The 11,996-nt window shown below is 46.7% G+C and overlaps 2 protein-coding genes across 2 annotated transcripts in view; one reads left to right on the top strand and one right to left on the bottom strand.

Annotated features, from left to right (window-relative positions):
• Positions 1-859, bottom strand: part of LOC138636393 (mucin-2-like) — a 13,346-nt gene extending 12,487 nt beyond the window's left edge. The window contains exon 1 of the mRNA XM_069724389.1: positions 638-859. Coding sequence (XP_069580490.1) covers positions 638-705 — 68 coding nt within the window. The 5' untranslated portion in view covers positions 706-859. The remainder of the gene's footprint in view (positions 1-637) is intronic.
• Positions 860-1,806: 947 nt separating this feature from the next.
• LOC138636398 (atrial natriuretic peptide receptor 1-like) lies at positions 1,807-11,789 on the top strand. The gene is made up of 23 exons (XM_069724396.1): positions 1,807-1,961; positions 2,471-2,582; positions 3,669-3,801; positions 3,902-4,034; positions 4,151-4,255; positions 4,414-4,516; positions 4,858-5,003; positions 5,089-5,161; positions 5,244-5,388; positions 5,503-5,589; positions 6,240-6,383; positions 6,495-6,616; positions 7,309-7,447; positions 7,536-7,584; positions 7,673-7,774; positions 7,948-8,067; positions 8,313-8,406; positions 9,256-9,343; positions 9,648-9,787; positions 9,863-10,015; positions 10,086-10,184; positions 10,370-10,461; positions 10,541-11,789. Exons 1-23 carry the CDS (start codon positions 1,926-1,928, stop codon positions 10,682-10,684), a joined length of 2,559 nt encoding a protein of 852 aa, XP_069580497.1. The 5' UTR covers positions 1,807-1,925; the 3' UTR covers positions 10,685-11,789.
• Positions 11,790-11,996: the final 207 nt, after the last annotated feature.

Raw genomic sequence — 11,996 nt, 5'->3', positions numbered from 1 at the left:
CTTCTTCTCATCTGTGAACTCTGATTTACTTTCATCTACTCGCCATAATTTTCTATTTCTGCAGCAATGTTTCTGAGCCGTAACCGGCACTTACACTGTTTAATTATAGGACGCAATTTAACATGAAAAGGATGTAAAACTGCAGAGAACTGCAGCTCTCACGTCCTTTAAATCAGCGCTGCAGACTTCTTCCTGCCGTGTTTCTTATCTTTATGTAACGGCTTATTTCCATCTGTCTTCTCTTGCTGTCTCCCATCGAGGGTCTCAGCAGTGTCCTCCTCAGTCTGTCCTGGTTATTGGTCACTAATGAACTGTTCACACCGCATTTAAAAGTAGAAATAATCAGTGATTGAGCTTCAGTCTGCAGCTGCTTCATTCTGATTAAATGAAGTTTACTTGGAGAAGAACATTATTTTCTTCCTGTTTATTTATTAAAATGAAGCTAATAAAGAAATACTGTTAATTTTCTGTAGTTAAAGTCTGTTTGCGGCATCGTTGAACCCTGAAAGGCAGCAGGCTGATAAATGTGTGATTATTAGTGGAATTATTAAAAGAATACATGTTTAAAAAAAACTCATTAAAAAGGTTTTTGATCAAGTTTTAATAAAAAGTCACTGCATGCGCCGGTAAAACTGACCTGTCGTTGTCCAAACGCTGGCCCCGGGTCCACGTACAGAACCAGGACAGAAGAACCAGGCTCAGCATCCTCCTCTTCTCACCGACAGAATCCAGTCCTGCGGGGACCCGGTCCCGGTCCCGGTGTGAACGGGAGGAAGGTGAGCCGTTAAATCCTCCTCGGTGGTTAAACCGGACCAGGCTCGACACCAAGCCGCTCAATAAACTCGATTTGTGACGTCACAAAAACGCTTTTTATTAGAAGAAAAAGTCGTCAAATCCTCTGGGGCGGAACTCGTGCGGGTCGCGCGCGTTAGAAGTGTGTCCTCGTGCACGCGGTGGTGAGACCTGTTAGAGTCGCGTGACGGCAGGAAGTTCGGCTGATTTCAGTTTTTTACATCCTCGTGCTGCACCCTGCTGCTTCTACCTGGACCCAGCTGATTCATTCAAGGAGATGCCTGTTGGCTCTCTGACGTCATGTTTTTGAGCAGCCTCGCGGGCACAAAGTTCAGCTCGTCACTATGTATTTGATTTTGTTTTCCTTTATCTTATATCGGACACTAAAATTGTGAATTTGTGAATTTGCTCGATGTAGAAAGCTTATTTTGAACATTTACATGTGGATACCTGGAGGCTCAGAGGCACGTGTGTGGCAAAAGTGATGTCACGTGGTCCAGAATGACATCATGGACATCTGAAATGTGAAATGCATGATGTATCTGCAACTCCAGCCATTGAAAAAAGTTATTATTATTATCTAAAACTGGTAGTATGAAGTAGCTACAGCTAAAACTACGAGCTAACACATGATGAACAATACACTTTTTTTTTTTTAACTTTTAATTTAAAGTAAAAACAAAAAATAAAAATAAGTTCCTCGTTATGTTTGTGTGCTTTCAAAATGATTTGACATACCTGAATTCTTTTTTTTTGTGTTACTACTTGTGTCATTTAGTTAAAAATGGATTTGTAAAGATATAGTCTGTCACATAAATGCAGCAAAGTTAAAAACAACAACAACAACAACACTATATTTCTCTTTGAAATGAAGACAAAGAGCCTCCAAGCAGAACTCGGTGCAGTAACAGCGTTCACCAGCAGAGGGCAGTGACGTTTCACCAGCTCCAAGTTCAGGTCTGAGCAGCAGAGTGGTTCATCTCTTTGTTCTGCACTGATTCAGCCGAGCATCAGTCCATCAGTCCATCAGTCCGTCAGTCCATCAGTCCATCAGTCCGTCAGTCCATCAGTCCATCAGTCCATCAGTCCGTCAGTCCATCAGTCCATCAGTCCGTCAGTCCATCAGCAGCAACATGAAGACAGAAGGAGGACTCTGGTTTCTGCTCTGGGTGAGACATCACAGCAACACATCAAATTTTAACAGGATCGAAGTTTCATTTGAAAACATCATCAGGGTTTTAAATTCAGGGGAATTCATCTGGTTTGTTTTAATGTCAGAAAACGCAGCTCCATTATATGATACTCGTGTGTATTTTATTTTGAAGGAATGATTCTGGTGGTGTGATCACATCAAAAAAAATCTTTTTCAGGTTGTAGGGAAACATCATTTCACTTCATTACATTTTGCTGGTTTTCCTCTTTAATTCTGCTCGTTCTTAATTTATTTAGATTCAAATTTTTGGGGCTCTAAAAAAAATACAAATGATTTAAAACGCCTTAAATTCTTACTATCTGTATTGTTTATGTGCTATTTTGTGTGACGTTTTGGACAAGTTCTCTTCTTTCTCTCAGATTTAGATCTAACGAGTATTCTGATGATAAAAGCAGATGTTTCTTTTTATGTTCTTGCTGGATTGTTTGTGGATTTTAGTTCCTGGTTTCTGCTCATTGTTTCCAGGTGTGTGTTTGCTGTGTCGCTCCTGTGTGTTGCTGGCACGACTTGGACAACAGCGAGTACGACTGCTGGCCTCTGGACGGACCCAACGAATCCAACATGATCGACTGCGGAGGTCAGAATCAAACCAGAAACATTTTATGTTTGAGAAAACCAGAAGAAATTAAAAAAAATAAACAGAAGGATGATTTAAAGCTCCAACAATTTATACTTCCTGCTGTTTTATTTGCAGTGTTGCTATCCCAACCTCAAAGCGTGTAACATACCTGTCCAATAGAGGGCAGAGTGTCGGCTTCACAGCTTTGCCTCACTGAATTGTCAAAAAACACGTGGTTAGATTTAGTGGGAAAAAAAACATTTATTTAGGGTAAGAAACTAAAATATACATGATGAAAACATGTGGTTAGCGTTGGAAAATAAAACAGGTGGTTCAGGACAAGGAAAAAACACGTGGTAGGCTTGAAGAAAACAACAACATATATTTACAGTTCAAAAATAAAACACGTTTATCATTACAAAAAAACTACGTGGCTAGCGTTAGAAAAAACCACAAGATTAAGGTAAGAAAAAAACATGTAGGTAGCATGACGAAAAAAAAAAAAACTAATTAGGGTTTGGGATACTGACACACTGTCCTCTGGTGGACCGGCGGGTGTATTACACAGTCCAGCAATCATTTTGTGGTTTTAAGAACAAAAAAACATCCCAGTACAGTTTTCCATCTCTTCTCTGCCGCTCTACCAACAACAGGCTGTTTTGTGTCTGTCTCTTTAAGACTCATTGATATCAACAATCCTCTCTTCTGATTGGCTGGCTGTTTTCTGAGTGACACACGTCCAGGCCAATCACAGGTTTTCTTCAGCCTTGTAGCTTGTTAGAATGACCACTCTGTGTTTTCCTCCACATAAAAAGTCGGACGGTGGGCGGTGCTGAGGGCAGGCATATGACATCATCATGAGTTTGTGACATCACAAACTTACAGGAAGTCCAAACAGCACATCTTTTGAAAACAGGCTGTGTTTTTCTCTCTGGACTCGGTGTTTTGACACTTTCAGAGTATTTAAAGCTGCTTTATGATCAAAAAAAGAAATCAGAATTTCTACAATATGGCACCTTTAAGTTTCTTAAAATGTTTCCTGTTGGGCAGAAACGAAGCGTGATGATTTCCCCTGTGCTTCCCGTCCTGTGTTTGCCCGCTCAGGTCTGGAGATGGCCTGGGTGGTCCGTCCTCCAGAGTTGGTGAAGAGCGGCGCGGTGTTCAGCGTCACGTACTCGGTGTCGGCGCGGGACTCCTTCTACCGCTGGGCCGTCCTCAACCACATCTTCACCCACAGGTATGCTGGGAGGACCGGCAGTGAGGCGGCGCTCAGGTGGGACGGGACATCCGTGTTCGTGGACCTGGTCTGAGCCGCTCTCGTGTGGTTGTGTGTTCAGTTCCATCGTGGACGCCGAAGCGGCTCGGAGGTTCTGCGAGCATCACGACTGTCCGGCCGACTGGAAGGACGCCGACGGGGAAAACTGCTGCATTCATCACGCCAACATTCACTCCTGTCCGCTGGGATACATGGTACACGCGTGTTCACATGCACACGGCTTCCACCAGGAAGCCTTTCGTTACTTCACTGTTTACGTTCACTGTGAAGTCTCTCAGAGGAACAAAGTGTTTTTGTTTTTCAATGTCAGGCCACAGAGAGCATCTGTGGACCCTGGATCCCCGACGACGGGAAGATCTTCACACACACCATCTCGACTTCTGGCAGGATGACGCAGACCAACTGGACGGCCAAGGTAACGCTCACATTATAAATTACCTCATGATAATACAGCCTCTCACTGGACAGTGTCACGTGCTTTAGGAAAACAACACCACACCATGTGAAAGTTCGTGACTCTCCGGCCGTCGACACCCGGTCAACCCATTGTAAACCCAACACATTGTCTTGCAGGTGGTTCTGTTCCACGCTGGCCTGACCTCGCTCATTGCTCACATACGAGTCGGTCGCATGCAGGTTGCGCTGGAGGCCAAGAGCACCGTGCTGCCTGCTGTCGGTAGGTTTGTTCCCTTTCTACTTCCTGGCGATTAGAAACAAGTACAACAAGGGTCATGTGACAGACGAAGGGATCCGACCGCTGCCGGCGCGGATCGCGTGAGGACAAAAGAAGTTGAAGGTCACGTGGAGTTAGAGATCAGCGCACAAGTAGGCCGAAGGTCCCTGAGCCCGGACAGTCCGCCAGGTTCCCTTCAGAAAGCCCAGTCAGACCAACGTTATCTGGTTAAGAGGTCCAGAGCTTTGCGCGTACATGAACTCCACTTTGGGAGAAACTTGTTCCAAACACATTCAGGCTTTTACGGTCAGAAATGTTGATCTTCTTAATTTTCCTTGTCTGAGTTTGTGGTGACGGCGTCTGCGAGGAGGCGGAGCTTTGCTCCACCTGTCCAGCGGACTGCGGTGAATGCCCCATGACCCCCGCCACCAAGCTGGCCATCGGCCTGCCGCTCAGCCTGCTCTGCCTCTCCTTCATACTGACCGCTGTGGTGAGAAACTCGCACGACGCAACGCACGGAAAGTTCTATCGTAACGAACGACAAACGCTTCAACAAGTCTGTCCGTCTGTCGCAGTGGCTGAGGTACCAGAAACAGAAGCTGCTGTGGGACGAGAGCTGGATCATCGACTTCCTCACGATAAAACAAGGTACGACAGCTCACATCAACATCTGGTGTTTCATCATAGAGCAGCTAGAAGTCGATCCTTCGTTCTGTCTGTTCCTCTGTAGATCAGGAGGCTCATATGACCATGGGAAGTATGATGAGCATCCCGGTGGGGAACAGCGACAGTAACACCAGCTGTGTGACGGCGCTCAGCTCCTGCACGGGACAACCAGGAACCCGGAGAACCCTGTTCACCTGCACCGGGATATAGTACGCCCTCCGGCTCAGTGCTGCTCGTTAGGGGCCGCGGTCTGGGCCAGGTTTTATTTGGCTGGTAGATTGTTTATAGAAGTATTTTATTTTGAAAATCCTTTCCCTCTCCAGTGACGGCAGGACGGTGGCCATCAAGAGGATTCAAACAAAGACTTTCTCTTTGTCCAAAACCATCAGACAGGAAGTGAAACAAGTCAGGTAACGCACACATGAGGGCGCTGTGCTATGTGTTGAAATACCAGAGCACAGCTTTTATTTTGAAGGTTGTGTAACCACAGGTTTGCAGACAATGGTCAATAATGAAGTTAGTAAATGAAGGGCTTCTGTTGACTGAAGCACTAGAGGGCCTTTAATTTGAAACAGATACAGGAAGTGCTGTAACTTAACCAGGGCAAACGGGAGCGGATCAAAACGAGGCTTTGCACTTATAAAATATGAAACAAAGGGAAATATAAAATAAAGACCAGTCACTGTCTGAGAAACATGGTGTTCATGTGTTACATTGTCGTCATCAAGGCTTGTTAGCATTAGCAGAAGCTAACCTATTAGCTAGCCCGTATTGTTTATCGTTGTTTAACTACATTATCGTAAACTTTTAGTTTCCGTTTTATCTGCTACCAAACTTGTAAAGATGCTTTGCTGCCTTTTCATTTTTACTTGTTAACGTATAAATAAGAAAAAAATGCATGATATTGAACGTGCATAATATTGCTTGTCAACGTAAAAGTGTTTCAGCTGGATCAAGAGGACATTTTATATCCTCACTTGGAGACAAAAAGGGGGCGGAGCACCGTTCAGGTGTACAACCACGTATCGGAACTACTTTGTCTCTTTGTCTTTGTCTCCAGGGAGCTCGATCACCCCAACCTGTGTAAGTTCATCGGTGGATGTGTCGAGGTGCCAAATGTCGCCATAGTGACGGAGTACTGCCCGAAAGGAAGCATTAACGACGTCCTCCTGAACGAGGAGATCCCACTGAACTGGGGCTTCAGGTAGACGCTCGGAGACGCTCGTCTACGACTCAGCAACGTGTTGAGCAAATTAAAAACAGACGTTGTGTCTGGACTGAATGTTTTTGCTCTGCGTCTGTTTGTGTCTGCCAGGTTTTCCTTCGCCACCGACATCGCCCGAGGGATGTCGTACCTCCACCAGCACAGGATCTGTCACGGCCGGCTGAAGTCTGTGAACTGCGTCTTGGACGACCGCTGGGTCTGCAAAATAACAGGTGGAAGGAGCGAAAACACGAAACGATGCTGCGTTCAAATGGAACTCGTGAGCTCGTGGTTTACGACACGGGAAGCCATGAGCGCAGCGGGTGCTCAGCGTTACAGTGGCTAAATTGTAAGAACGCTGTTGCTAGGCAACGGACGGTGTCTAGAAGCCACAGAGGTTTATCAAGCTAACAGGAAATAGAAAGACTCAGAGGAAAGATGAACGTGTTCGTCAGACGTAGAATATTATCTAAGTAAAATTACAACATATCAGCTGAACATCCAACCAAACATGAACCTCCATGACCTCTGACCTTTCTGGAAACGTCAGCAAACAACGTCATAACTCGTGAACTCGAGGCTGATAGAAAATTTAGAGCTCCAACGTGGTGAAAACCACCAGAGGACCAGTGGTTACTCTCTTTTAGCTTGTTTTTGGTCTCCACCACGTCCCGTATGTAAAAATGTACGTAATCTCCGAAGCCAATGCAGAAGTGCCTCATAGTGCAGTTACCACGTCGGCCTCTAGGGGCTGCTTCCAGAAAACCTCCAACACACCTGGAGCACATCATCGCACTCATTTAATTCATTCTTATCAGAAAAATATTGTTGATTGTCGTAACGATGGTAACATTCTCAGATTCGTATATTAGATCAGATCAGTGCAGTAAAACTGCTTTTTGACTGACGTGTTCTGTGGTGTCAGATTACGGGCTGAGGACGTATCGCAGGGACGACGGGGCGGAGCCTCTGTCCACCTATCAGCAGAGGCTCTTGGAGGTGTACATGCCGCCTGAGTTCCAGAACACCAACATGGAGCCGACGCTGGCGGGAGACGTGTTCAGGTGGGAACGACCTTTGACCCCAAACAGAGTCCGAGAATCTTAAACATGTCCTGGTTTTCATTGCAGCTGATACGCATTTATTTCCCAGTTACTCCATCATCCTGCTGGAGATCGCCACCCGCAGTAACCCCGTCCCAGTGAGTCCCGGCGGGTCTTTTCTCACATGCTGCCATCTCGGTGAGGTCGAGCTGGTCCAATAAATGAAATGAATATGTTGTCCTGCAGGTGGAGGAGTCCAGCCTGGAGTCCTCGTGGTGTCCTCCTCTTCCTGAGCTCATCTCCAGTAAAGCCGACACCACCTGCCCGTGTGCTGCCGACTACGTGGAGGTGCATCTACACCCAATCCAACTCTAATTTGAACCAAACTTTATTATTATCATTATTATATTCTTGTTCAGTTTTTTATGATATAAAACAAACAAACACAGAAACTTCAAAGTCACAAGAAAACTCCGTCTTACCTTTTCCTGCTGACCTTTGACCTGCGTGTGTTCCCTCAGCTGATTCGGCGATGCCGCTCCTTTAATCCCGCCCACCGACCGACCTTCGAGCAGATCAGGAAGTTCGTCCACCGTATCAACCCGATCAAAGTCAGTCCGGTAGACATGATGATGAACCTGGTGAGAACATGGGGTCGCTATGGTTACACGTAGCTTTGTATCATACTGCAGCGTTATCTAACATCATGTGTTCGTTCAAATAAGTGATGTTTGTGACCAAGACATTAATCTGTGGGGGAGGAGCCACTTTTTCATTTTTACATTTTATTAATGAAAAATGAATTAAAAAGGTAAAAAGTTAAAAACTCGTGTTTGTTGTTTGAACTGTTTTCTTCTTCAGTCTGAAGTCTGATCGTCTGTTTCAGATGGAGAAGTACAGTAAACATCTGGAGGTGTTGGTGGCCGAGAGGACTCAAGATCTGACACACGAGAAACAGAAGACCGACCGACTGCTCTACAGTACCACACACACACACACACACACACACACACACACACACACACACACACACACACACACACACACACACACACACACACACACACACACACACACACACACACACACACACACACACACACACACACACACACACACACACACACACACACACACACACACACACACACACACACACACACACACACACACACACACACACACACACACACACACACACACACACACACACACACACACACACACACACACACACACACACACACACACACACACACACACACACACACACACACACACACACACACACACACACACACACACACACACACACACACACACACACACACACACACACACACACACACACACACACACACACACACACACACACACACACACACACACACACACACACACACACACACACACACACACACACACACACACACACACACACACACACACACACACACACACACACACACACACACACACACACACACACACACACACACACACACACACACACACACACACACACTCACACAAACCGAGAAGAGAAGATTCGGTTGTATGTAGACGATGCAGTAATTTATAGCTCTGACCCGTCACAACCTTTTAATGACCTTCAGGAACTTTAATGACCTTCAGGAAGTCAAACATTGAAATCACGTTTCAGAAAGAAAGAAACTCTTTAAATACGACAGATTTTTCATTTAAGCCTCTCGTTTCTTTTTTCTGTAACATCATTATATTATTTGTTCCTTAAAACCGGAAACACCACAAATGACTCGTGAGCCAAGCGTCGCTCCGATAAAATAAAGATGTCGGCGTGTGTGTTGCAGGTATGCTGCCGAAGCAGGTGGCCGACGACCTCCGTCAGGGGAAAACGTCCGCGGCTCAGAGCTACGTCAGCGCCACCGTGTTCTTCAGGTACCAAACCGGCTCAGTCAGCTGATCGAAGGGTCCTCCTACTGGAGCTAACGTGTGTGTGTGTGTGTGTGTGTGTGTGTGTGTGTGTGTGTGTGTGTGTGTGTGTGTGTGTGTGTGTGTGTGTGTGTGTGTGTGTGTGTGTGTGTGTGTGTGTGTGTGTGTGTGTGTGTGTGTGTGTGTGTGTGTGTGTGTGTGTGTGTGTGTGTGTGTGTGTGTGTGTGTGTGTGTGTGTGTGTGTGTGTGTGTGTGTGTGTGTGTGTGTGTGTGTGTGTGTGTGTGTGTGTGTGTGTGTGTGTGTGTGTAGTGATATCGTGGGCTTCACCCAGCTGTCCAGCAGCAGTACTCCCTACCAGGTCGTGGACTTCCTCAACAAGCTCTACACCACGTTCGATGACATCATCGATAACTACGACGTGTACAAGGTGGAGACCATCGGAGACGCATGTAAGCGAGCGAGCAGCTCGTATGTTGTCTACGTGTTTGTTAGCGTGTTACCGACGTTCCTTCGTCGTTGAGCAGACATGGTGGTGTCCGGCGTTCCCCCGGAGAACGGGATCCTCCACGCCTCCGAGATCGCCAGCATGGCTCTGGACCTGGTCGGCGTCTGCCGCACCTTCAGGATCCCCCACAAACCCAACACGCTGCTGCAGATCCGGGCCGGCGTCCACTCCGGTACGAAGACGGTCCGCCGGCGCTCCGAACCGCCGTCGCCTCTCTGATCGTTGTGTCCGGTGCTCCTCAGGTCCGGTGGTCGCCGGCGTCGTGGGGACGAAGATGCCCAGGTACTGCCTGTTCGGAGACACCGTCAACACCGCGTCCAGGATGGAGTCCACGAGCCTGGGTAACACCCACCGTCTCCTTCACCTTGTTGTCATAGTTACCGAAAGGCCTTTCCGCGACGGTGCACTTGAGGACATCTGTCCGCCCGTCCGTCCGTCCGTCCGCCCGTCCGCCTGTCCGTCCGTCCGTCCGTCCGTCCGTCCGTCCGTCCGAGACTTTGGTATGTTGCTGCTCTCTGTGTTCCAGCCCTGAAGATCCAGTGCAGCTGCAGCACCTTCTACCTGCTGGAGGAGATCGGCGGCTACGTGTTGGAGTGCAGAGGAACGCTGCAGGTGAAGGTGAGCTGGCCACGCCCACCGACACGACAGGTGGCGCCGGCCGGCCAGTAATAATCTTTACCTGTCCGGTGTCCACCAGGGGAAAGGAGACATGGTGACCTACTGGCTGGAGGGCAAGAAGACGTCTCCGGTCTCCGAGGACGTCGGCGCCGAAACCAGGACGACCAAACACGTTCCCGTGGAGACGGAGAAGGACCCGTTTCCGTCCACGCCGGGTGTCTGAACAACGAGCTGCTCCGGGACCCGGCCTGATGACCGGACTCTGGTCTACCGTTTGATGTGACGTCATTACGTGTTCGATGTTCTGCATCGACCTGTTTGTTTTCATGTTTTAACTATAAACTGTTTCTAAAAGAGTTCGTAGCTTCAGGTCTGTAAAATGGTTCCGATCCAGAAGTGTCTTCAGCTGCAATACCAGCGAGTACCACTAGAGTGTCACATTTTATACTGAAATTCCTCAGCTTCAACTTTGACGTGTAGACTCTTGTTGATGACCAACAGCTAATCGTCCCGACGGCGCTCAGGTGGGACAGGACATCCGTGTTCGTGGACCTGGTCTGGGCCGCTCTCGTGTGGTTGTGTGTTCAGTCCCATCGTGGACGTCCGGCAACTGGAAGGAAACTGCTGCATTAACAAGCTCAACACGACCCCGCCGACTGGTAGCAACCTAGCTAGCCGCATGGCATGAATAATATCACCTGAGGGAAGCCTGTATTATGTGAAAGGTATCGGCCCGAGCATCGAACCCTGTGGAACTCCGTCACTAACTTTGGTGTGCGTTAAAGAGTCATCGTTGACGTGAACAAATTTAAATCTACGATGGACAATCTTCGAGTGAAAAGCCTGCAGGCGTGTTACCGTAGCAACAGGAAGACTCTGACAGCTGTTGTGACCGACTGGCTCCTACATTTACTTTATGTGGCCCCGCCCCCTTTTTAAACGCTCGCTTCACTTCCTGTTTGTCTTTTAAGTATTAAGCCGTTGTGCTTCAGTGAGTTTGAGATCGATGTTCTACGAAGTAAATCGTCTTTAATGTCTTTACGTCAAACGTTCACGTATCCGACTTCTACGATGACGTCAGTTTCTGTTCATCGTGATTCTTATTAAACATAAATTCAGACGAACCCGCCGAGTCTCTTCGTGTCCTGTTTGATGTTTGTTTGAATGTTTTGTCAGAAATTTTAATTTGCAGCAGCAGATCTCATGAAAACATAAAGAAGTTACTCACAATGTTAAAACTGCTGCTTTATGAAGAAATGTTCCAAATCTGAGGAGAAAATGTTTTTCTGCCTCAAAAACAACAAACAAAACTCTGTACTTCTCTTTGTATTGTGAATATTACTAATAATAACTATAAAACTCTTTACTTCTCTTTGTATTGTGAATATTAATAATAATAACTATAAAACTCTGTACTTCTCTTTGTATTGTGAATATTACTAATAATAACTATAAAACTCTTTACTTCTCTTTGTATTGTGAATATTAATAATAATAACTATTAAACTCTTTGGGCTCATAAACCTCAATGAAAA

This window comes from Brachyistius frenatus, unplaced genomic scaffold (genome assembly GCF_029030835.1).
Source record: "Brachyistius frenatus isolate BFR_SWC_R1_liver_20210118 unplaced genomic scaffold, ASM2903083v1 Contig_375, whole genome shotgun sequence".
NCBI classification, from domain to species: Eukaryota; Metazoa; Chordata; class Actinopteri; family Embiotocidae; genus Brachyistius; species Brachyistius frenatus.
Note: the sequence above shows the minus strand (reverse complement) of the source record. Positions and strands in the feature narration are given on the sequence as shown.